Genomic DNA, 26,372 nt, shown 5'->3' with positions numbered 1-26,372 from the left:
GTTGAGTTTGAAAGGCAAATTTGCCAATTTGCAGAGTTAAATGGAAAACTTCACATTAAATTTGAAGTGGAAAAAAAAATCATTTGTATATTTTGAAAGGCTATTTTTCCACTTTATAATGTCGACTTGGCAGCTTCAATTTTGATTATATAAAATATTAATGTTAGATAAAGACTAATTATTATTCATCATGGTAACATTACATTCGCCATGGATAATTTCCATAATTATCCATAATCAAATGAGTTATTTTAGACTGGACACTCTATGCGGAAGTGTTATACTTCTAATGTCTATAGGCAATGCTCCCTCGATTATCAAGAGCACCCTTCGCTGGAGCCACGCCAAGGCTTTCACCTGGACCGGCCACATGGTCACCGTATGGTTGGGCTCTGTTTGGCAGGCGAATGCAATGGCCAGAGAGCTGAGACCATATTGCGACCGCACTCGTCGTATGCTGGCCAACAAAGCCATAAAGTTGCAAAAAAAATTTAAAAAGAAACGAAACAAAATGAAAAAAAAAAAAAAACGGTTAGTAGTTTCACATTTTTTGGCAGCTGGCCCGCACAACGGCAGCAACAGCAACAGCAGCAGCAGCAGCAACAGATAGCTAAACAAAATCCAAACTTTTCAAAAATTTTCTCACGTAACAAGTACACACAGAAAACAGAAACAAAAACGGCTGAGGAAAAACACAAACACGGGCTGGGCCCAAGCAATTTACTTGGCGTCTGTAGTTGTTGTTGTTGGTGTCTGGGCGCATGTTTAGAGCACATTCATAGTTAGTATATACATGCATACATGTACACACAGGCCCACACTTAGATGTATGAGTGTGTGATTTTTTTTTTTTTTGTTTTGCTGGCAACATGTTTGCCAATTTTTTGGCGTCTGCGCAATCCATAAGAGGGCATTAATGCTGGCTCGCTGATCGCGGCAGAGTCGACGATTCTAAATATCAGGCGATTGCAAGTAGCCCCGGCTACCAACTCAACAACCTTGGCTAATGGCCAGTGGACTGACATGGCGATATCAACACAGCTGGAGCTGCATTGGATTTGCTTTGGCTCTCTTGGCATGTTGCAAGCGCACTTTGCAACTTAATGGCTCGCTGCCTGGCTGGCTCACTGGCTCACTGCCTGGCTTGCTACCAGTTGCGCTTAGCTTTGGGCCTCAGTCGATTCAATTCGATTCGGCTCATGTGTGTTGGTCAATTTGCTGGCTATGACTAAGCAGGCGGGCCAGAGACTGTCGGCTGCCTGCTTATCTTGCCCAAAGAATTTGACTCTTGATCTTTGCAAAGGCAGCTCCCCACCCTGTGCAATTGTCCCTATACCTATACCTGCCTGCCTGCCAGATAGTGGAAAATTTTCACACGAAATTCAACGAATGCGCGTTAATTGCTTGACAAAATACAAATATCGCTAAATTTTGAGCGCCCAAGCGAAATAGAGCCCAAATGTGGCCCGATATCATAAAGAGCTTTCTATCGATGCGGCAGTTGATCGATCAAATTATATACTTTATACAAACACTATTGACTTGCAAAACGAATTTGACGTAAGCTGAACAACTTCTGGAAAGAACAAGTAATAAATAAAGTAGTAAAATAATAGAGCAGTTGACAATTTTCAATAATGAAACAAACAAAAGTATTACTCATTATCGGAACTTATCTAAATGACACAATAAATTACAAAAAAGATTTTAATAGCTTAACTAATAAATTAAAATGAATTCAATTAAGTATTTAAATGTTAATAAAATGAAATATGACAAGCAAAGCTTTTTTCTAGTTGATTAAATTTTTTTATTTAAATTGCTTTCGCAATAATTGATGTGTGTTTTTCCCATATCTGAAAAATAAGTTTTTAGTACAGTATAATATTCTATTAACTCCGATGACGCTGATTGTTTTGTTTCTCCGCCAAAAATTTACATCTTTAGTGAATGCCTCAGCAGAATGTCTAAAAATAATAATGATGGCAAGCGGACTGTGCAAATACCCTCTAATGATATCATCAATTGATGATAATTATTGTAAAACAAATGCCGCACCTTAAGAAGCATTAACAGACCTATTACCATATTCTATCCGAAAAAAAAAAAAACAGATTTATTATTATTAATAATAATAATAGTAAGTAGGTAATTAATTATGGCGAATCGTCTGCTAAAAGTTTTATTCAAACTCAATAATTCTTAAGCAGCTAAAAGAAGAATATCATATAAATTTATGTAGTGAATAATTTCGTGACGAACGTGATCTGTTATTCAATCAGTTATTGGAGCCATAAAGAATATTAATTCATATATCATATGGCAATCGGATTATATAAGTCGCAATCCACATTTTTCCAGTTAGCCAGCTAAGCGAGTATATGGCGCCCTAATCCAGCTCATCCTCTGATGTTTATTGCATCTGATTTGAGCGTTTAATTAACATTTGTGTACTTCATAAAACGAAGCGAAACGTTTATTTATTTAGCCTGTGTATAACTGTTTATAACTCTTTCCTGTTTCAGTCTTTCCCATTCGTTGCGCTGTGTGTGCCAATTTTAATCATTTGCCCAATTTGCCTGCCATTTAGCAGTTGTGCACTAAATAATGAAACACTTGCCACGAAACAAACGCAAAAGCCTCAAGAAATATATATGTATGTATATACGGCCTTAGGTATCAGGTCGGTATCGTTGGCGTGTTGTGTCCGTCTAACTCCAGCTCTCTCGGTCTTGGTCGGTTTTTATTTATGGCATTTATCATTAGACAATCACATGATTTGAATGCCAAAGCAGCCAATGGACGTGTCCATGTGCAGGCCAACTGACTTGGCCAACGCGTAATTGTCTGAATACTTAACACGCATACGCACTGTAGGCTCAAGTGTGTTGCGACCTAATCTTTTGTTAAACTAATCACGAGTCTTGCCACAGATCGCGTGGAGTGTGTTGGGTAAAACCCTGCTAATATTGAGAATACGTCAAGTAATGCCAATTATATTTAGAGTTTCATTTAAAATAGAAAAATTGAATTTCTGCTTAGGCTTACTTATACGAAATAATGAATTTCAGTTCTAGGCTCGAGTCGGATCGAATGAAAACCAGTTTTTACCATGATATTGGCAAACGTTTCAGAGATCACGCAGATTGAAAGCGAGATTAGCCAAGAGGCTGGCTGAAATCGAAAACACTTTCTCAGCTCGTAATATAAGCCGATAATTGTATTTTCAGCTGGGAGGATTAACTTTTACTGCCGCCAGGCAGGCACTGTTGAGGCACTGTTGAGGTTAATTAAAAAACAGCCGGAAAATTTCATTTAATATAAAGCAAATGCAATTGCAAAATGTCAATGGTCATGCTGCAACAATTGTTGCAGCCAGCCGCCAGTTGCTTGCAGCAGCAATACAAACAACTTCCCATTACAGTTTGAATTTTTCTTGTTGCAACTGCAAGTCTTGTTGTTGCTATTGCCAGTGTTGTTGTTGTTGCTGCTGCATTACAAGCACACACTAAATACCGACGTATGTTTTGCATTTTGTTATTGCTCAATTAACCCCCTTAGTAGCGTTTTTCGCTAATAAATTGTTGCCCGTGTCATTCGCAGCAAACCCTTTCAGAGCGATGACAAACAATATGCCAGGTTATTTGTATACCCTGGAGCCATTTAGGCACTTCAAACGGGTATAACAAAGGCTAAAGAAACCAATCTTCCCATATCCAGTCGAGGGCTCTTTTCAAAATTGTTAAAACTTATGTAAGTTTTTGACTCCATTTTGGATTTGTGAGCAGGGCATTTGGCAGTCGAGCACTCTCCTCCCAGAGCTATTTTTTGTTGAGTTCGTTTTCGAGCTGGTGAAACTCGTCGTTTGGCACGCCTGCAAGTGTTCCATTGTTGTAGTTGAGAAATGATTTGTACAATAAGACACTCGAAATTTATATGCGAATCTTTTTGCTATGATAAAAGCAAAAAGCCCTCAGATAACAGACAGATAACTGAAAATGTCAAATAATTAGCCAAAAATAACAAAAACGTCAGGCATTCAAGCTTAACTTTCCCTCTAGATATTTTATATATTTTATATATACACATACATATATAAATGTTAATTGTTATTTGCTTTTTATTCGATTGTTTGCCTGAAGGCACTTTAATTAAATAATTTTTATGCATAAATATTTACATTTATTTTGGGGCCTTTGCCTTTTAAAATGCTATGCGAATGCCTTTTCAGACAGTCGTGTGTACTTATGGCTCAGCTGAAGAGAAGAGCCAGATAAGCTCTGCCATAATAATTGCGAAAGAATTTCGAAAAACGAAGCAAAACAATCTAAGATAGCAGCAATAAATAATTAAATAAAATATTTTTAAATATGTATTTATAGATATATAATATGTATGCAATTCATTGTCCAGTACAGGATATGCCAAAGTCCATCACAATTGTTGTTAGACCTTTGTGATAAATCAAAAGTTCTGCTCAGCTGTCGCTTAGCATTTCAATGAAGTTTCTGGCAATTGATGTGCCACATATAAGGCAGCCCAGCCATTTAGAAATATATTCGTATAATGATACAATGCGAAAAATTAACTATATAAATGCCAATTATAAAATATATACGGAGAGACTAAATGATGTCAAGGCATTTACTTTCAAAAACCAATTACAAAACAAGTAAGAAGGCTCCAGTCGAGACTGCTCGACTAGGAGATACCCTGAACCCTCCAAGCTGATATTCTAATCAGTCTGGACTTCTTTTATGCACACATACATACACATGCACTTATAAGCACGTGCTCTGCTGACTGCGCAGTTAGCAGCGACTGCGCTTGGGCTGCGCTGCAATGTGGGCAATAATATGAGAATTTATTTGTTGAATAATTTCTTTTGTAGACATACGATCTTAATGAAACTTTCAGAGCGTAATCATATGGTTAAAATATGTGTACATTCCAAAGCACAAGTCTCTAGTACTTGAAAAGTACTAGTACTAGTACTTTTACAAATTGGGGGAGAAGGGGGCGTGGTATCCAAAATCTGCAAATTACAAAATCTTTGTATCCACTAACTTTATATACAACCCAAATATGAAGTCTCCAGGTCTAAAAGTGTTAAAATTATGCTGAAAAAACCAAGTCGATTTTTCGATTATTCTCGATAAAAAAGTTATCGGACGAGTTATCGAAAAAATAAAGCAAACTTGTACTGCCTATGGTATACACGAGTATGCATGCCAAATTTCAGCTCTCTAGCTCTTATATCTTCTGAGATTCTTTTGCTCATACGGACGGACGGACGGACGGACAGACGGACAGGGCTATATCGACTCAGCTCGTCGTGCTGATCAAGAATATATATACTTTATGGGGTCTGCGATGATTCCTTCTGCCTGTTACATACTTTTCACAAAACCATTATACCCTGATTTCCCATTTTCAATGGGTTCAGGGTATAAAAATTATATTAAAAGAGCAAGAAATTTTATAAGCAACACAATTACGCAGACTAAAAATTACAAATTAAAAAAAAAAAAATTTAATTCCCAAACCTGCTGCTGCCTCAATTAACTGACAAACATAAAGACAAAATGAACTTCATGTCAGTTCAACCAGAGTCCCATTAAGCCGACGCCGACGCCGACGCCGACGCCTCCCCTGACCCCGCCTGCAGCCCATCAAAATGCTAAACATTAAACATTTACTTATGTCGGCTCCGACACTAAAGCAATTCTGCGCCTTTTGTACAATTCCGTCTCGATCTCCTCTGACGTTGTTTAGTTCTGGGCGTCAGATTCATTTTAGCCAACCCGTACGAAATTACGCCGCATAATTGCTGTGAATTTGCTGTAGTTAAGAAAAAAATAAGCTCATTTTTATTATATCTTCAATCCTGTCAATAAAAACGCTCGTTTGTTCGCTTTTTACTTTTTTTTTTATGGTTGCCTGGAATTTGTGGAATTAATTGCCAGTTAAGTCACATGAGCTTTGGCAGTTCGTGCCAATTGTGCAGGTGAGATAAGTGTGGAGGCCAATGATTTTATCAGCGAGATATTAAAAGCACAGCATACAATTCGTACTCTCGCAGTAGCCGAGAGAGGAAATGCAATTATCATGTGAATGTGGCTGGGCCGTGCTACCTGTTCGAGTAAAATTGTGGCATATAATGAGGTAACATCATCATGTCTGTATGTGGAGAGAGGCCTGATCTTTTCTCATTACATAATTATATTGTTAATCTATGATCAGATGTCTAAAATTGTTTTTGGGGATGAGGCCTAAGAAATTATTTAGCATTATTCAACATGTTTTCGACCTTCGTTGAGTGGTTCTTGCTGTCTAACGACCCTACTTAGCTAAGAGATTTTCGTAAACAATATATATAGAAGGCTTTTTATTCTATCTACTATGAATATCCAGTGCAAGTCTCTTTCTTTGGTATATACTACTTTTAGTGTACTTTAATGTTATGTCTATTTGCTATGAATACCCTGTAAAAGTTATTTTCTTTGGTATATACCTCATTTAGTTTATTTAAATTATGAGATATTTAGATAGCTACTATAATAATAATTATAATAATATTTTCCACGATTTATCTACTGTGTAACCTTTTCTTTTGCATACATTATAGTGTATATAAATGTTCTATGATGAGTTGACTCTATTTAACCAAATCTTTCTCACAGTTCTTAGTAGTAGGATGACACTCTTTTTATATAGTGCACAGTCATCTATGGCGCAGGGTATGCCTTGGCCTAATTTTATTGTGCAGCGGTTTTCCAAGCCTTATCTATGCATAAGATAAGATCTAGCTCAATATTTATATGGTGTTTGCATTTCATTCCACATCCCGCGAATGGTATTCAATAAATTAATTAAATGCATTCCGATGCATTATCACGTACTTCCTTTCCATTTCACTACTCGCTCGCATAATAAAGAGCGGGTATATTTCGTTTATGTGATATTCCATAACATTATAAAGTAAGATTGCAATATTCCAGTTGAAAGGATAGATCATTTCAATGGTGATCAAAGATTTTTTTTAATTACTTCTCATTTCAGCAATTCAATTCATCCATCAACACCCATTTCAAGCGAGTATCGTGCAGTCGGTTGCAGCCGACTTTACTGGCTTGTTTATTTTGTGTTTATTTACAGTCGCTTGCGTTGAGTCGCCTTAAGTTGATATTCGTATTGGGATTTGTTGTCGTATTGGGATTTTGAGTCGCAATCTTTTTTCTTTACTTTAGTCCTCCCCGCGTCGCACCTCGTGACACACATGTCCAAAAAACCAAATTGAGTTGCGAAACTGTTTAATTTAGCAGCGAGTCCAATTTTTTGTTCGCTTTTTATTTTTATTTATTTTTTCCATTCTGCTTTTCATCGTAGTTATTTATTTTGAGACATTCTTTGAGACTGAGGTCTCTCGACGTGTCTCGGTCAGCGAATCGGTGTTTACGATTTATTTAGCCCGACAGCTGACACAACCAGAGAGTGTGTGAGAGATAGAGAGAGAGAGAGAGAGAGAGAGAGAGACACACGCACAGCTCTGCTTGGAGCCACACGCGGAGCCGTGGCTAAATTGAATTTGGCCTATACCAAGTAAACATTATTTGAGTTGCATTTTTTTTTTTCTTTATTGTAAATCAACTTTTCAATTTGCTGCTGACACAGTTTCCAAGTCGGGGCCCCAGCACCAACACCAACACCAGCCCCAGCCCCAGCCCCAGTCTCCGTCTCAGTCTCAGCTTAGGCATTGCTGCACCTGAGCAAGATCTTTGCAGTATAATAATAAATTGCATTTCTGTAGTATCCACAAAGGCTTGTTACCCATTGAGAATTCCGTGGCTCAAGTGCTGGCCTGCATGGAACTTGACTTTAGACAAATATGTATCTAAAAGTAGCCAGCTGATGCTGTGTTGCTGTTGTAGTTGTTGTTGTTGTTGTAGTTAGTGTATTGCGGTTTTGCATTTTAAGCTGCCTGGGAAACACTTGACAGCCAGCGGCTAACGCAAATTTAGCTGTTAAATTTTGTTCACAAAATACATTTTGATAAATGACTCGACGTTTTTACATTATAGAAAAGAAGAAGAGAAAAGTAACACATAAATTTAGGGTTTTTGTTTCAGTATTTTGGTTTTTCTTTTTTTTTTTCTTTTTTTGAGTTAGTTGATGAACTGCCTGGGCTTATCCCATTGTCTGATGCGCTGTGATACGTTTAGCCTGAAACTCAAATAAATAAATTCAAAACGCTTACAAATTATACGATCTGATGATCAATCATTTTTATATCTGTTTCATTCGTCTAGTGGCAAAAAGTTTTCATTTGCTCAAAGGTGGCAAAAATAGCTAAGGTATTTAAAATTTATAAGCGTCAGCCATTCTATAAATATTGTTTTCAATGCCCATTGTTAGACGCAATGTGCTAAAGATTTATTGGCATTCCATACAAATGGATGACGTTGAATTCTAATTAGTCTGGGCACCGCTTGCTTTTGAATATATTTCAACTGAAGGTCAACTAGAATATAAACTAAATAGTTACAAATCTTTTTTAGTACTCAAAATGTTTGCTCTGTTTGCCACGCTTGAACTGAAAGAGATTTCATGACCAATTCAATTTGTGCATTTCCAGTTGGAAAGCATTACAATATATCACACATTAGGCTCAGGTTCTATGATCTCTCGATAGATTTCAGGATCCATTTTCATGATCTCTCCATAGATTTCAAGATCATATGAAAATGATATAGATTTTAAGATAAGTATTATCATACAGTATATATTATTAAATGATATCTTGACAGATTTAAGAATCTATTTTCATATGATATAGATTATACATCACATTAACGATCTATTGAAAAAGATTTTAAGATATTCTGTCAAGTACCCATTACAATTAGAAATATTATCATACAGTACATCCAAATTCAATGTATTGAAAAATTTCACGATCTATTTTCATATGATATAGATTTTACATTACATCCAAGTTCTATACCTCAACACAGTTAGGGATTTATTTTCATATGAAAGAGATTTTATGAAAAATTCAAATTAGGCTTTTCCAATTACCCTCACTATTTCAAATATTATCATACATTACATCTAGGTTCTATGATATCTCGATAGATACAATTTGCAACCAAGTTTCTAAATCCGTCATCTTCCGTGCAGACAAATATTTCCTGATGCAAAATTGTGACAAATTTATGTAAAATCTTTCTATTTATGTATAGCTAAGCCTTATATAATCGCACATTTTGGGCGCCATTTACCTCTCCTACAAAGTGCGCTCCTGTTATTGTCTGTCATCAAATTGAAATTGAAATTGAAATTACGCGCACAAGCAACTGTCCAAGTGGCGAGCGCTTCCTGATTACGTTTTTTGCATTTTGTGTACACCTTAAAGTCGCAACAAATTGTCGCTTATTCACAATTTATTTGTGTTTTACTTTTTTGTTATTTAGTTGGCGTCTTTAACTCGCTGCGCGCTCACGCACAAAATAAATAAATAGCTAAATAAAAGGTTTGCACTTATGAGTCTTGGATCGGGAAAAAAAGTAGGAAACAAAGCAAACAGCACCCATAAGCGATAATGGATAATGGATAGTGGTCTAGGGTCTAGGGGCGTCCCCAGTTGCAGCCAAATAATTACTTACTTTTGTTGGGCTTTTCTTGCAAATTCAGCGCGCTTTCTTTGCCTCTTTCCAGCATGTTTTTACGTGTACATAAATTACGTAGATATTGTAATTTTTTCTTTCCTGCAGAGTGAAAACTACGATGTCATTGGCCTGAGGGGGGCTCAAGTCTGGGTTCAGTAGCTCGACTACTGGGCTTTCTCAAATATGTCTGTCTTTCTCTGTATGCGTGTGTGTGTGTGTGTGTGTGTGTGTGCAGATGTTCATGAATGAGTGGGTCGCCCGCATATTTGACAATGGTCTGTCCGAGCTTATGGCAAAAGTGAAAGCACCAGACCTTTGGGCAAATGTCATAAAATAAGAAAAAAGCAAAACAAAACGAAAATTTTTATCGGCTTGGCCAGCAGCAGAAACACCTGCACAACTTCAAGGTCGTTGCATTACCATAGACAACTTGGCAGCACGACTAACGTTGCCATTGCCGTTGGCCATTTCCTGTTGTAAAGTCAGACTTGGCTAGCGACAGTTGAGTTGAACTCTATCAGAGCCATTTATCATTGGCCTGGCTAAAGGTTATAATTGACTTATTGAACTTTTATAATTCAATAAGCTATATATATATATTTAAAGTTCATACTAGATTGCGACTGTCTGATATAGAGAAGAGCTGGATTCTATCCACAATAAAGTGGATTTGCACGAGGAATTCAAATGAAATCTAGCTATGATTATCTACGGCATATTTGCGGCTAAAATTAAACTGTCAAGTGTTGGCATTTCAGCTGTTGCCAATTACTACATTTATGAAGTGTTTTCAATAACAAATTAAGATTACTTACCGAATCGCCTTTAATCACGAGACATCTTCAAACAAGTATCTGCAATTGGCTAAAGCTGTTTATAGCTTATAAAATCACTGCAAAAGCACAATTACAATTCCCAGATAAGATAGAGCTCTTAACATAATAGATTCTGTCGGCAGTTGTAGATTGCAGTTGACCACACGAGCCAGAGTAGTAAACAGGCCTGAAGTGCGCAGACTACATACACAATACAAGAACCGATTGCAGTCACATGATGAGCTCACAGTCTATAAATAACTGCACGAGTTGTTTTTGTTTATTTCAATATTATTTTGCTCTTTTTTTCGGCTGCCTTATCTAAGCTAATAATAATAGCCCCGAATTTAATCTAGAACCGTGCAGAAATAAATATCCATGCAGCTGTCTTACGGCCAATTCAAGCTATTATGCGAAATGCGGAATCATTGTGCCAAAACGCGATTATCTCAGATTGCAATATTAATCAAGTTTAATTAAGACAATGGGAATGGGCAGGCATCTGTCTCCTGCAGCCCTTTAGTTGCACTGCCGGCACAGCTAATTGCCAGGCAATTAAAGGCCAATTGTAATACACATCAGCCGGCTACTATGTCGACTACAGACGTCATCTGTTTTAGCTCTATAATTAGCCATTTAATACGCGCAGCTAATGGCTTTGATAGTTTCGCCTTTGAGTGTTTTTCAGCTGCAATTTTAGCCAAATAATGTGAAAAAACAACGCACAAAGGAAACTGAAAACACACCAAAACAAACACACACACTCACACATGCACACACATACACTTGGATAGCACTTTGAGAAAAACAAGTTAGTTCAGCAATACCATAAATATTTGCATATTGAGCTCTTATAACAGTCTATTACATTCCAACCTGTTCAGTTTGGCATCAATACGAAAATATTACACGCTGCAGCTGGGTGAACCCGACTAGACGATGCTCTACTAGCATAAAATGGCGGAAGTAATTATTTCCCAAAACACGTGTTTATTAAAATAATAACTATTAATACATAGTATATATAGAAATTGGTAAAGAGATTTGGAAAATTGTATTAGATTGTATTATTGTAACCATATAGCTAGCTCCCAGCTCTTAGTTCTGTCAAAGTCAGTTATATATAGGAGATTCATAGGTATATTTCAGATTTGTACATATATTACTACATATATTACTACAACTTCCCATTCGTATAGGGCATATGGAAACAATGGATGTAAAACACAACAACAACAACAACAACAACAATTTAGCTGCTAGTTAAGATGTTAATTATGCGGCAATTAAGGTGCTATAATAAAATTGACACTTTTCTGTTGCAGTTACACACAAAACAATTTTAATTAATGTGAGTTACTTTGGGGTGTATTAACAGAGCTGCTTAAATGTGTTAATAGCTTGAACTTAAAGTGTATATGTGTGTATATGAATTGTAAGTGGACTTATATGGAAGGTGACACGTAAAGAAAATACTAGAAGAGCTTTGCTTAACTCGCTTTCCACCTATCTCTCTCCTTCTCTGTCTCTATCTCTCTCTTTATATAAAGAAGTCAGCTGTACTAAATCTATAATCCACTTAAGAATTGCATAAATCGTTTGAGTAGTCAAGTGGATGCGCTCGGACAAATCCTGTTTGCTTAATGCTAATGATTATCTTCTTCTTCTTCTTCATTGCAGCTCTGTAACATGTCACAATCTAACGGATATTGAGCAGCAGCTGCAGCAGCAGCTTTAACCACAATAACAACAACAACAACTACTACGAAGCACACATCATGGCAACCAATAGCAACAACAACAGCAAAGCGATGACACCCACCGTCGAGTCGCTGGAGAGTCGCGATGAAGTCGACTTCATAGTCGCCACACACAACAACAACAATAACAACAACAACGAATATGAGGATTTACGCAGCGCCAGTGGCGTAGCGATCAGCGCCAAAGGAACAAACACAAACACAACAGCAACAGTCACACCAAACAATGAACCAAATGTCACCAACAACAACAGCAACAGCAGCAACAACAATTGCAACAGCAACACCTTGAAAAAGTCCAAGGAACGTCGCACACTCTTCAGCTTTGGCAGCAGCAAAAAGCAGAGTTTGGCCAACAAGTCATCGAGCAGCAGTCCAGTTCCCGCCCAAGGCACTGACGCCACGCCCCCGAAGCCAACGGGCAGTGGCAGCCTGTTGCTGCCGCCCACGCCGGCAGTGCCCATCGGCACACCGCCGCGCCAGCACAAGTTCGTCAAGAGCAGCAGCATTGCCCGGCTGCTGGGCAACACGTACAACGCGCGCAAGTTCGAGCGCGAGGAGCAGAAGCGTCTGGCGAATGAGGCGAGCGGCAAGTTCCATACGTTCAGCGGCCGGCGTCGGAGCGGACCGGAGCGTCCGTATCTGGAGCGCTTCAAGCGCATGTCCAAGGAGGATGGCGACATTGCCGGCGACGATGAGACGGTGCAGGTGACCAATGTGGTTACACTCACCACAGATTCGCGCGACTTGCAGTACGGCAGTCGGCAGGAGCATGTCGGACGCGCCGAGGATCAGCTGAGCGCGAAGGCCATGCGCACACTGACCCGTGGACTCGGCAAGCTCTGGTGGAAGCGCACACACAGCGTGGACATCAGCACACCGGATCCTGAGTACAAGGTGTCCTATCTGGGCAACGTGCTCACCGGCTGGGCCAAGGGTGAGTACCAAGAGATCTGCTTTGATATCTGTGAAGCATTTAACTTATTCTCCACTGTCTTCAGCAGGCGAGGGCTGCGTGGAGAAGCAACTGAACACACTGTGGCGCAACTACACCCAGCACACCAAGCCGGATGTGATAATGCGGATGAAGGTGTGCGCCTCCGGGCTGAAGGCCACCACACGGCAGCACGGCCTCACCGAGTACTGGTCGAATCGCATCACCTACTGCTGTGCGCCCAAGAACTATCCGCGCGTCTTCTGCTGGATCTACAGGCACGAGGGCAGGAAGCTGAAGCACGAGCTGCGCTGCCATGCAGTGCTCTGCAGCAAGGAGAAGATTGCCCAGGACATATGCGACACACTGCGGGTGAGTGGACATCTCATATACATCTGATTGCACCTGCTGAAACGTTTACTTTGCTCACCTTGCAGGAAAATCTGGAGAGCGCATTGCGTGAATTTAAGCGCGAGAAAATTCTGAAACAAAATGCGCGTCTCAGCCTGGCGAATGCCGTGTACGACAATCCCAGCTTGCCCAAGCGGAAGATCATGCTGAGCGTGGGTGGCAACAACTACAGGCCGCCCCTGGAACGCTCCAAGTCGGCGCCCAAGCTGATGGCCATCGAGGAGGCCATCGGCGAGGAGGAGGGCGACGAGATCGAGGACACCAATGAGCCCGAAATGATGCCCTGCTGTCAGCGCGACTCACTGTACCCGGCCATGACGCTGGGCAGGCGGCGCTGCCGTCGCGGTCATTCCATACGGCGCACAGGCAAAATCCAGGCGGCGGCCAGCTGCTGCTCTCATCAAATAGAGCCGATGCTGGAGAGCCGGGAGCCGGCAAGCAGCACGAACACCAGCAGTCTCACGGCTCCGGCTGCCGCCGCTGGCAATGATGGCTCCGACTCGGACGAGTTCGAGAAGCTGCTCAAGTTCGACACGACGTTAAGCAACGAGCTGCTGCCGTACTTTGACATGCAGCTGCACAAGAACAGCAGCCAGAGCATGGGCAGCCTGAGCGAGCTGCAGGTGGAGCCCGTGGAGCTTGATGAGGAGGAGGAGGAGGAAGAGGAGGCGGAACCGCACAGCTTGCTGCCCACCATCAACAGCGATCCCAGTGCCGATCCGCAGGCGGACTTCGACCACGACGATGTGGTTCATCTGCGCCGCAGCGGCGTCTGCAGCGACGGCGAGGAGGACTTCCTGGACGATGCGGACGATCATTACTTTCGGCAGGCGGCCATGCTCACAATGCTGCACCGCAGCTCGATGCGCAAACGGAACAGTGACCAGACCAGCCTTCAGTATCGCCACCAGCCGCAGTCCTCCATCTCGTCCAATGCCTCCAGCTCAACGACAGCCAGTGGCATAGCGCCAATGGGGGCAGCTGGCGGCCAGCAGTGCTTGGCGAGTCCGGACAGCGACGAGGGCTCCATTTCCAGCGGCTGCGAGACGGCCAGCACAGTTACCAATGCCAACCAGGAGGAGTACAACAAGCCTCAGGGCAGCAACGTGCAGCAGCAGGTGCTTGAGCAGATGCTGCTCTACCAAAGACTGGAGGAGTCGAAGCGCCGTCAGCAGCTGCGCCACAATAGCGACGCCACCAACTACAGCAGCTCCAGCAGCATCACCCTGAAGCCCGCAGAGTCAGTCAGCTGCCTGGAAGAGTCGGACCCGAAACAGCCAGCGGATGCCGGCAGCGTTTCGGATGACGACTCCGAGTGCAGCGACGAGAGCGGCTACGTTGAGTTCCAGGAGAAGGAGCGCGTTCAGGCAATTGCTGGCGCCGTCGCCATGGCGGCGTCTGTCAAGCCCCAGCTGCCGCCCAAACCGGCGCCGCGGCGCTCGCTCAGCATCGGCCAGGCCACGGGAACGGGGACACCGGTCTGAGTGATCGACGTGCCTCTAAACAGGGTTCTCCACATTGTTATTTCTGCGCACGCGTCAGCACAAGGGCTAGAGAGAAGTGCAAGAAATTGAAGTATCTATTGTAGTCGTAGTCCTAGGTTAACTGTTAAGCTGTTTACCGCATAAGTCATTTGTTGTTGGTCCATCATACAAAGAAATAACCTAACGATATTATTGTGTAAATGTTGCTTTTTTGCACAAATCATTATATTGATTATTGATTATTTAATTTCTTGTCTCTTTTCTTTTTTTTTTTTTTTTGTTGTTGTTTGGTCCCCCAACTTCACATTTACTTGTTTGTTTTCATCGGGCTTCCTGGCACGTTGGCGAACATATTCTATTTGCTCTGTAAATAAGTAGACGCTCTACGCACTGCATGTAATATATATACTGATGTAATCCATGAATTGTATCTTACCTATCTATATAAATTATTCTTATGAAATATATGCAACTAAAGTAACGAATACTTTGCCAATGTCTTCTTCTTATACCTATACGATTGCGAAAGAGTTGACGTCTTGATGTCTTGCGTCGTTTTGTAAAAACCAGGCTAATTGCAATCGAATCGTTAATGTTAACATGTAAACCAGTTCACTTCTGTTCGAATGTAATAAATTCAGGTATTTGACTAACTGGACTGCTTTTGAGCATCGGGATCCAGTTTTGCGAAGCTGTGAATTTGTTGGGGTGTTGAATTGCCTAGATTTATCGTTTAGCTTTAAGGCAATTGAAGTAAATGTTAGGCCAAATGCTCACTTCATTACTCCTATTAAATGATTTACTTATTGGAGATTAGAACTGATCGAAAATTAAGACTAGCTAAGGAATTCAGCACTCGCTACTGAGCCCTTCGGTTTGAGAGTCAATTTATACAAATTTTCAGAGCTCTACTAATCGAACGATGATTAGTTTCTACTAGACTTGATCAACGGCTGACCCGTTGTAAGAAAGATCATGCAATAACTGAATAAAGAGAAACCCGAATGACCAAAATTTCTTTTAAAAAATAAACTTCTTTCAAGGCTAATTTATTGGATAGATCACACCTCTTAAATTACAAATAAGAGCCTTTTATTACAATCGGCTGGAGCGCTTCAAAATCTCTTTCAATATTCCCTTTCCATATCATACTCATGATCAATTAATTAAAATTGATCATATTGTATGTTCTATTGGTATATGTATGTATATACATATATTCGTTCTCTTACTCTAAGCTTTAGCAAAGGCCTTGACCAATATACTTGCTGCTAGATGATTCTGAATTTTCGATTCTAAATATTTAACTATCCATAACTTTACTTCAAATACGTTTGCATATTTAGAAAAGACAGCTTAATGGGTTCTTTCCCCAAGTTTCGCTATAAAAGTAGTGAAATTTTAAGTTTCACTTAATTTAATTAGCTGGTATTAATGACACATTTCAAAGTCAAAACAATTATTTTTATACCCACTCTAAATGCTTTGAACTATCAACAACTTTATCTCCCGTTCAAGACACACATATAGCACTTGACTCGATAAGTAAAGTAATATATATATTACGTATATATGTATGTATATATATGTGCATACATATGTCGCGGCGATCCAGCAGCAGTGTCAGCAGTTCTATCAGGCTTTATGCCTGTACAGTGTAGACACAACAACAACAACAATAACAACAGACTTATGAAGAGCGCAACTTTAATATCTTGATTTTTTTTTTGTTTTTTTTTTTTTTTTTTTGTTTACCATGCACAAGCTAAATTGATTTATTTTAGTTTAGTTTTATTTATTTGCCTGCTTTCTACACCTGTACAATGAATTTAGTGTACCTGAGATCTGGAGTCTGTATCCAAGCAAGCTTAAAATAGTGTATATATCATGTATGTATAAAACTATGTATAATTATAGCATCTAAGTGTGATTTTAATTGTTGTTTCTCTAAGATTACATTAGTAAGATTAGTACTAAAAATGGAAATGAAAGGTATAGGGTTTTATATCATGATGTATATAAATAAATATTCCTGAAATATTCCATGTGTAAAAGGGGAATTTCCGAGATTGTAATCACCCTGTTTCTTGGTCTATAAGAGCAGTGTCAATAGTTATCAGTAAGGTTAATTATCAAAGCTGAACTGAAAGTGTACTTAAGTGATTTCCGATGGGTATATTCCATTTAAACATAGCTCCTAGAGTGCAGTTACATCCTAAAACGTAATACTCAACCAAGTTACATGAGTTCTTTAAGAACTTATCGCCAATCAGGTTATCAGTTACATATCTCGGACTTCTACAGACAGTTTGATGGTTTATTACAACATTTATTGGTGAGGCCTTGCTGGCCATTACAGTTCAATACACAAGAAGTTGGAGTTTTATTGGCAGACAGTGGCTGGCAGCGGGATCTGCTGGCGGAGCAGATAGCAGACGGTGGCCCGGAAGTTGCGCAGCGACTGGTCCTGCAGCTGCTGATTGAATACCTGTTGTGGGGGCCAGTGCGTAATCCAGAGTGAAAACCAGTTCAGAAAGAAGGAGACATTGCTGGCGCTCACTTACCCGATTGTAGACAATGGTGGGCACAAAGCTGGGCCGATACTGATTCGTGATGAGCTCCGCATCGAGCTGGAGCTTGGTGCCCGTCGGGGTCTTCATGCAATACTCCACGTCCGTGCGGATGTTGGCCTGGCTGGCACACTGAAAGTTGCGAATAGTGAAGGTCGCTAACTGGTTAAGCAAACTCCGTCGTTTGGTAAACTATCCGCGCATACGCACCTTATCGGCATTTGCATAATTCGCGGCAAACATTTGGCAAACGACGAATTTCACCTGCGCCGCCTGGTCGTTGCTGCTGCTGATGACGCAGCTCTGCAGACGATTCCCCTCGCACTCCGCCGGTCCGTGTTGGCAGTGGAAGATTGCGCCGTTTTTCTCAGACTGTCGAGAAGAGGATCGTATCAGCAGCTGCCTGTCTCTTCACCCTCATCCCACCATACTCACCGAAGACTTGCCGAATGGCACCAGCTCAATGTCAATGTAGTCTTTCAGCTCCTCGTGCACGGGAGCCAGCTGATGCATGAATTTCCTGCTGTCCGGGCACAGCGACTCATACAGCAGAGTAATGTGCAGCTAAAGAATGCAAAAGTCAAAGAAAGATTTTAAACGGAAATCAAATTTTCCACAACTACTCACCTTTTCAGCTTGCCGCTTTTCACGCGGAGTTTCTTCGGCCAGGCTGCAGCTGAGCACAGCAAAAATGCAGAAGGCTGTGATTAGCTTATTCATATTCACAAAATATACTCAGTTTTCTGTTCCGAAATGCAATATGCAAATGTATGTGAATATGTAATGCGTTTCGCCCAATCGATGAGAATCGACCTTCGATGCACTTTCAGAATCGAAAAGTCGTTGCGCCGCCTTCACCTTCGTATGCCTCGAGCCAAGCTTTTACGTCCGTTCAATTCGATTTCAGTTCTGCGACTGAACGGTTTGTCGATTTTTGGATTTAATTTGGACAACGACTGTGAACAGTTAAAATGGGACTCAATGAGCGTGCTCATTCTCTCTACGTCTCTCTCTATTTCTCTCTGACTTTTGCAAGCCGGTTTTTACATTTCTGTTTCAATTTCGGAACTCCAATATCAAATCATGCCGCACAGTTACAGCTTTAGGTGTTAACTGGGTAATGGACATGGGATCAGGTTCTTAATTTAATTCACAATGCGTATACTACTGTCCCCTCGAACTGTTAATTTCCGAAAGACGTTAAGCTCAAAGCCCAGAAAGTGACCGTTAATATGAACAAGTTCTTTTTAACCATTAACCCATTTCGTAGATGCTATGACAAGAGTTTGTCTTTAAATGATCAAATTATACAAAATACAGGGTATTTTGTATAATGGTTATAATAAATTAGTTCCATGCAGTAACAACACGCCAATTCCGAGCATGAACTCCGAAAGAAGTTATTTTATTTAATAAAATATACTAGTTCCTTTGCTCCAAGTTCGTTTAATACATTTTATTTGTGAATTCAGAAATGAAAAGGGTACATATGAAACCTATAATACCAGATAATAAATGAACAACTTTCTATACTTATTTATGATTGTTTTTCATTATTTTAGCTAAGTAGAAAAAAATATATATATATATTAATATGTCCGTAAAAACCCAAAGTCTAACAATCATCGGGTAATAAAAGATTCTTTTTAATCATTATGTTGCATAGAGTTTGGCTGACTTTCATTCGAGAAGACCGCTGCAGATTTACAGAAAATACCTGTATAAATGTATATAGAAATAAATATAGATATACACTCATAGAACTATTTACTAATGAATACTCACTCCATCGTATACAATGGCAGGTATTACGCTAAAGCTATATCGATTGGTTATAATCGAAGATTGGGTCTGCAGTTGATTCCCTCTGCCGCTTGGGCGCATGCAGCGCTCTACGTGATCCTCGATATTTAAGGCCCGAGCGCACGTGAAATTCTTTTTCACTGTCAGTTGAAGATCTTTCATTTGACACTCAAGAAATTTCATCTGATCGAATTGGTTCAAGTTGGAGTGAATCGCGCAGTCTTGCATTCGATTGCCCCAGCACTCAGAATCGCCATGCTGGCATGTATGACCAAACGGGGCTGAGCTAGACGGCTGAGCGTGAAAATTAATTAAATAATGGACATTTACCAAGATTTTTGTAACATTAACTTACTGAGGCCTTGCCATAGGGCACCAACGTTAGATTGATGCACTGATGGTATTTTCGGTAAACGGGCCAAAAGTTCTTGATATAACTTTGGCTATCAGGACAGAGGGACTCGTACAAAACAATCATTTCCAAAGGCTGATTAAAAAATTCCCATTTCAAATTTCTCAAAATAAATTTTTATCAAACTCACCTTTTTTGAACGCTGGCATATTTTGCCATTGCAGTGCAAAATGTGGAGCAGAGCTAGAGCAAGATATAATTTAAGCATGTGACTTGATATCAAAACAGCTAACAACTATCATGAAATGGAAATTTCAACTAGATTTTATTTTATGAATGATATGATTTATGAATTTAACTGATGCGCATTGCATATCAAATGAAATTAATTTCAAAATTGGCGTAACCGTCTTATATCAAGCAGCTTTTGATTGAGTGTAAACAGTGCTATACAACAAGCAAAGAAAACTCAAATTTGTTGCTTCACCCTTGCAAAAGAAAACACCGACCGACCGCCACAATCTGTCGATAGCCAACCATCCGATAAACGATAAGCATAATTTACATTAACATTTTATTCTGATTGGACCCAGCCTTTTCATTAACAAAACAAACTGCGAAAACAGCAAAAACATGAAGAAAAAGGTAAATAAATATCAAAAGTTGTATAAATGACTTTCGAATAGAAATTTAAAATGTTTATTGTATGCAAAACAGGTGCTACTTATGGGCAAGAGCGGCTCAGGGAAGACCAGTATGCGGTCCATCATTTTTGCCAACTACGTTGCCCGTGATACGACACGCCTGGGAGCAACAAGTAAATATGTACTCATACCGTATCACCCAAACTAGTAGCTTACTAAATAATCATTTGCAGTCGATGTGGAGCACTCTCATGTCCGATTTCTGGGCAACCTGGTTCTCAATCTGTGGGACTGTGGCGGCCAGGAAAGTTTCATGCAGCAATATTGTACGCAGCAGCCCGACAACATCTTCCGCAATGTTGAAGTTCTCATCTATGTATTCGATGTCGAGAGCCAGGAGCTGGAGCGGGATGTGCACTACTATCAAAGTTGCCTCGAAGCACTGCTTCACAACTCGCCAGATGCCAAGATATTTTGTCTAGTACACAAAATGGATTTGCTTGCCGAAGAACAGCGTGATCTTGTGTTTAAGGTACGCGAGGGAGATCTCATAGGTTTATCGAAACCAGGAAATGTGACGTGCTTTCGCACCAGCATTTGGGATGAAACACTGTACAAGTAAGTGAATATATAGATTCATGAAATATTAATGGCTAATCGACCTTTAATTTAATTCCACAGAGCTTGGTCGTCGATTGTTACGATGCTAATTCCCAATGTAGCAGCCCTGGAGAACTCGTTGACCCACTTTGCCAATGTGATTGAGGCGGACGAGGTGCTGCTGTTCGAGAAGGCAACCTTTTTGGTCATCTCACACTGTCAGAGCAAAAAAAATCGGGATTCGCATCGGTTCGAAAAGGTGTCGAACATCATTAAACAGTTTAAGCTGAGCTGCTCCAAGCTGGGGGCCAAGTTCCAATCAATGGAGGTGCGCAACAATGCGTTTGCCGCTTTCATCGATACCTTCACCAGCAACACGTACATCATGGTGGTCATGTCGGACCCCAATCTGCCCTCGGAAGCGACGCTTGTCAACATACGCAATGCCCGCAAGTACTTTGAGGAGCTGGAGAATCCGAATAACGTTGGCACGAATCATCACAACCACAAGTACCACTGATGGACTGTCGGATTGTGTGATTGTCGTTAAGTTTAATGTTTATCCATTTCTGTTACTGTTTGTTTTCCGTTACGAAAGCACACGGTTTATTGTTGCACAGCGAAAGTCTAAATGCTTCCCAAAACATGCATATACATATATATATATATATAGCGAGCGCCTTCTTGTTCAGCGAACGAGTATGAGCCTTGATATTTCCTACATTTATAAGAGCGCTTTATACACTAAACCATTAGGCCTTAAGTTGTATACAAGAACAAACACCAAACTATGTAAAAAACAAACATTTATAAATACAAATTTCTAACCATAAGACATATTCATATATACATATAAAGCCACATCTAATAACACGTATACATATGTATGTATGTATATCGAGTAACAAACAGGGAACAACTATGTATATAAGACCCAACATCGCGTTGCACATATCACAGACACATAAATCGAAGGCACTGCTGGCTGAGAATCGCATTGGCCGTCCTAGGAGTAGAAACGTCTCACCTCCGCAGAGAGCTGATCTACGCTAGACTCGTCCACGGCAACGAACCGCTTGGCTCCGCGACTAAAGTAGTAAATATCACCAGTATAAATATCGAACCACAGCGCGTGTATGTGCAGATTGTGGGATTCGAGGCGTGTTTTAAGAAATCCGTATGACGCAATATTCGACATCTGTTGCAACGTGTTAATCTGTGATAGCTTGTCCTCGACGGCAAACTTTTGCTCCTCGTCTATATAGGCGACGAAGCGGCGCAGCGGAGTCTCCGAGGAGAATATGAGAGGATCCTTCATGCCTGCATCGCGCCATTCCTGAAACTTTTCCAGGCTGGTATTGGCGTGCGTGCACATCCAGGAACGCAGCGGAGACAGTCGTCGATTTAGCTGGAATATTGAAAAGGAAATTCAGATATTCACTCGAATTCTCTGCGACAAGTTGAAGACAAGCTTACCTTGGACGCAAAGTCGGGATCCCGCAGTTGATACAATAGATTCATGGCCTTGCAATCGCTATGTCCACACACAATGATGTGCCTGATGTCATTCACGACACACCCCAACTCCAATGCCGCTGGCTCGCAGCTGAAGTACTCGTCCTGGAAGTGCTGAGCATGCGGTATCAGATTTCCCGCGTTTCGCACTAAACATGAGAACGAAGGCAGGTGTCAGAAATGATATTGGTTAAATTGCGATTCGATGTGTGTGTCGTACCCACCCACAAACATGTCGCCAACGTGTGTGTCCGTGTATCTCGTGGGTATCATGCGACTGTCCATGCAGGTGAAGAACACGGCCTTCGGCTGATAAGGGCAACGTTTAATATTAGAACAGATATCGAGCGCTCAGATTGGATAAAATATGTATATTTAGTAACGCAATTTGTGGTCAAGTTGTCAATGTGTCAATTTTTTTGAACATAAGCCAAAGTGCTTGATGGGATATGATGAAATTGTCAAAGTCAGTCTCTCTCTCTTTCTCATGGAGAACAATGTAAACATGCAGGGCATCGAAAACCTGATATACTTCAACAATTTGCCAGGTAACTTAAAGTGAACCTGAAAGCTTTTTCTTTGTTAATCTCTATATTAATTAATTAATTAACAAAATATTGTGGAAAAGTAAAAGCACTCATGTTAAACGTTTAAAAATAAAACACAAATAAATATTTTGCACTTGAGTAAACTCAACCGGTTAGCCTTTGTTGTTTGTTTACCAAAATCTGGACGATCTGAGAGCGAGAGCGGCTGATGCCTGTTCCCAGAGTGTAGGCTCTAGAAGACCCTCAAGCATACGCTGAGGCATTTTTGAAATGCCTTTTATGACACATGCACAGAGAGTGTGTGTGAGAGAGAGAGAGAGAGAGAGGCAAAGCAACAGCACGCGAGATAAGCGTGCTACGAGCTCCTCTCGAAGTGTCTGGAGTTCAGTTTGGATCGTCAAGCCATAAAGACTGTGATAATTGCCCACACAACTAACAACAACAAGAAATCGCATGCCGCACTAGTCGAAGTTATGCTTCAGTAAATGAGTATTTGGCTTAGCTAATTAGAAAACAGCTCGCTCAATGACAAATTAACAAATTCAGTGACCGCAAGGGCTTTGCGCGAGCTGTCGAAGGTGCAGCTACTCACCTCTGGATGGTCGCGAACTTTTTGAAATTCCTTGACCATTTGCTCTCGGGTCGTGTTGCGATAACGCATAATTCCTCTCAAAATGCGCTCCATGATGTGCGATTTATGCTAATTACGCCAACTAGTTGATAAGCAGTCCTAATTTTGGCACTATAATTAAATCCACTTGAATTTGATTTCACATGTGTTGCGCTCAACTGTTCGAGTCCAATTGGAATCGCGTCGCAGCACCAACCAAAACTGTCGGCGGAGCATTTGAAATCGAATTGTTGCTTCCAAAACACGCGACGACTGCGGCGAGAGAGCAGCGACTGTTGGCAATGTTGACAGTCCAGTTGGACTCTCAGAGAGCGTTCGCATGGCGAGTGGAAACTACGCTCACGACTTGAATGAGTGCTTAGGCTATCTATTCAGTGAAGGCCGTTTTTAATGTTCTTATATACATATATTATTAAAATTAAAAATAATTAATAAATATAGGTAATCATAATTTATGGTTTGGTATATTTTATTTTTAAACTAGATTATGTCTCACCCTTCTCTTCGTATCTCTGCGTCGTGAGCACGTGAGCGCATTTTCTACTCTATCATAGCTGTTCCACTCGCTCAGAGAGCGACCTTTGCACGTTTTTCTATTAGAAAATTGAGGGGCTCGCATATGGCTGATGACGTCGCGCGTCAGCGATAAATTGCGTCTGCAGCAACGAGAACGAGAACGAGAAAGAGAAAGAGAAGGAGAACGAAAACGAGAACTAGAACACACCTTAACTGGGCCACTGTCGAGGCGCCTCGCGGCCCTCTTTTGTGTCAACATGCTGCAATATTTGCTCTGTAACTTTGTAGCTTGAGGCAAAAATGAGCGAATCAATTGCATAATTGAATCGGGAAGAGACAGCTAGCGAATTCCAGACAGACAACACCCAGATACACTACTTATGCGACATATGCGACACTTATCAGCGTAGCTGATACGATTGCTGTTGTTTATTTTATGGCTTCCTTGTGCGCTGGGCACGGTTTCTGATGTGCGTTTCATTATCATTAATAGAAACTTCGATGATTTGATTTTGTTCCTCATCTATATGTGTGTATGCTCGCTTAATCAAAAATGACTATACAAGGTCATTGGGTAATCAGTTAGTATAGTATATAGTTATATATTTATTAAAACAGGGTGTAGTTCAGCTAGAGCCGTGTAAATATGTATGGCTTATAAATAGATAAGTATTTCTATTTAACTTGAAGCAGAAATATGTTTTCAATAATCTACATATTTTCAACTGAGCCGATTAGCAATTTATAGTTTCGGTACATGATTTTATCTAGCTGAAAATAAACTAAAAATGATAAGATTAAGATGTGGCATTAATGATATAATATCATGATAATGATAAGATTTGCTGAGTATTCAATAATATTTTCAAATATATATATGAAAATCAGAATTCGGCAATTGGAAATGATCTTATCTCTCCTTTCTGATCTGATCTTAACATATTTTTAAGCCACTAATAAAATGACAATAATTATAAAAAAGAAACATATTTTTATTTTAAATATTAATTTGCTCCATTCTAAAATATTTACTAACGTATTTTGTTTCTTTTCTTTTATGTAACTCAATACCATTCATATACTTCATTATTGAATTGCCTACTTTTAGGCATACAGGAAAAATTGTGAAAGCTTATGTTTGTATTGTATATTGTTAATAATAGGACGTCGACCGTTGTTGCTCGTAATTGATCGCCCTTTGTAGAGAGTGAGCATTTCATTATACTGGGGCTGATGTGAGTAAGTACGTACAAGAGGCGATGCCGTTTCCTGGAAACGTGCGTCGCATCTTTCATTAACCATTTAAGAATTTTCTCAGGCCTTTTTGGAGTCTGAAAGTGGGTTACACACCTGTAAGAGTCAGAGAGGCATTCGCACATCCAGTGCAAATATTATGAAATCCCCCGTAACAGAATGGAAGCCAGCAAAATTTCAAGTTGCTGCCACAGCCCGGGGGGGTTACCGACAAAATGCTGTAGTGGAGTTGCGGAGCTGGAGAACAACAAAAGCAACAGCAACAACAACAACGGCAACAACAATAATAGTAAGCATTTCACCAGCTCGAAGGCGAGTCGAAGCCCAAGCAGATTCACTCTTGATGATTATAAAGTATTGTTGTTTTGGGGGCACTCGGCTCGGCTTGGCTCGGCTCGTCTCTTGTTTTGCTTTCCTTTCATTATCGAGCGGCAAAATATTGGTTAAACAAGCAAAAACAATGAAAACGAAAGAAGGCAGAGAAGAAAGAAGACGAAAAGTAAATTTGTCCAGGGGGGCAAGGAAAGAAAACCGCAGCGCGACCAACGAATGATGACGATGGTGCCAGCATCTGCATCTTTTGAGAAAATCACGATTATGATGATGATCAGGCGGGCAGAACGCTAACGCTCATGCTAAAGCTCATTACAACTGCTATCAAGTGGAATCATCGTCATCATCATTATCATCGTCAGAAGATGAAGATATAGCAGATAGGGGAAGAGGCAGCAGTAACCAAGGCAAAAGCGTGGGTACGAAATAATGAAACAGAATCGCCAGCATGACAATGATTACCCGAACAACAACAGCAACAACAACGACTGAAACTGAAACGAGAAAAGAACCGCAGCAGTTTACATAGCCAGC

The 26,372-nt window shown here is 40.4% G+C and overlaps 5 protein-coding genes across 7 annotated transcripts in view; 2 read left to right on the top strand and 3 right to left on the bottom strand.

Moving 5' to 3' along the window:
- LOC108617060 (uncharacterized) overlaps window positions 1-15,559 on the top strand; it is a 41,499-nt gene extending 25,940 nt beyond the window's left edge. For 2 of the 3 annotated variants that reach the window (XM_089462957.1, XM_018012702.2), the window contains 3 exons: window positions 12,164-13,180; window positions 13,245-13,549; window positions 13,615-15,559. In XM_089462957.1, the coding sequence (XP_089319083.1) occupies window positions 12,262-13,180; window positions 13,245-13,549; window positions 13,615-15,072 (2,682 nt within the window). In that variant the 5' untranslated portion in view covers window positions 12,164-12,261 and the 3' untranslated portion in view covers window positions 15,073-15,559. The remainder of the gene's footprint in view (window positions 1-12,163; window positions 13,181-13,244; window positions 13,550-13,614) is intronic. The other variant, XM_018012703.2, reaches the window with a different exon arrangement.
- Window positions 15,560-17,380: 1,821 nt separating this feature from the next.
- Window positions 17,381-18,585, bottom strand: LOC108617063 (GILT-like protein 1). The gene is made up of 5 exons (XM_018012711.2): window positions 18,270-18,585; window positions 18,078-18,206; window positions 17,853-18,014; window positions 17,637-17,774; window positions 17,381-17,560 (listed from the first exon to the last, which is right to left on the bottom strand). The coding sequence occupies exons 1-5, from the start codon at window positions 18,360-18,362 to the stop codon at window positions 17,456-17,458; spliced, it is 627 nt and encodes a 208-aa protein (XP_017868200.1). The 5' UTR covers window positions 18,363-18,585; the 3' UTR covers window positions 17,381-17,455.
- A 483-nt stretch (window positions 18,586-19,068) lies between these two features.
- On the bottom strand, window positions 19,069-20,145 carry LOC108617064 (gamma-interferon-inducible lysosomal thiol reductase-like protein). Its single transcript, XM_018012712.2, has 4 exons — window positions 19,988-20,145; window positions 19,801-19,932; window positions 19,428-19,739; window positions 19,069-19,359 (listed from the first exon to the last, which is right to left on the bottom strand). Exons 1-4 carry the CDS (start codon window positions 20,063-20,065, stop codon window positions 19,258-19,260), a joined length of 624 nt encoding a protein of 207 aa, XP_017868201.1. The 5' UTR covers window positions 20,066-20,145; the 3' UTR covers window positions 19,069-19,257.
- A 145-nt stretch (window positions 20,146-20,290) lies between these two features.
- RagA-B (Ras-related GTP binding A/B) lies at window positions 20,291-21,874 on the top strand. The gene is made up of 4 exons (XM_018012708.2): window positions 20,291-20,442; window positions 20,515-20,614; window positions 20,675-21,059; window positions 21,123-21,874. The coding sequence occupies exons 1-4, from the start codon at window positions 20,431-20,433 to the stop codon at window positions 21,559-21,561; spliced, it is 936 nt and encodes a 311-aa protein (XP_017868197.1). The 5' UTR covers window positions 20,291-20,430; the 3' UTR covers window positions 21,562-21,874.
- Window positions 21,831-24,072, bottom strand: CAHbeta (carbonic anhydrase beta). The gene is made up of 4 exons (XM_018012710.2): window positions 23,697-24,072; window positions 22,781-22,865; window positions 22,518-22,705; window positions 21,831-22,449 (listed from the first exon to the last, which is right to left on the bottom strand). The coding sequence occupies exons 1-4, from the start codon at window positions 23,787-23,789 to the stop codon at window positions 22,048-22,050; spliced, it is 768 nt and encodes a 255-aa protein (XP_017868199.1). The 5' UTR covers window positions 23,790-24,072; the 3' UTR covers window positions 21,831-22,047.
- Window positions 24,073-26,372: the final 2,300 nt, after the last annotated feature.

The sequence above is a fragment of the Drosophila arizonae genome, chromosome 2, assembly GCF_054131065.1.
Source record: "Drosophila arizonae isolate 15081-1271.41 chromosome 2, UAZ_ARI_1.0, whole genome shotgun sequence".
Classification (NCBI taxonomy): Eukaryota; Metazoa; Arthropoda; class Insecta; order Diptera; family Drosophilidae; genus Drosophila; species Drosophila arizonae.
The sequence above is the reverse complement of the archived record's forward strand: the minus strand, read 5'-3'. Positions and strand labels throughout refer to the sequence as shown.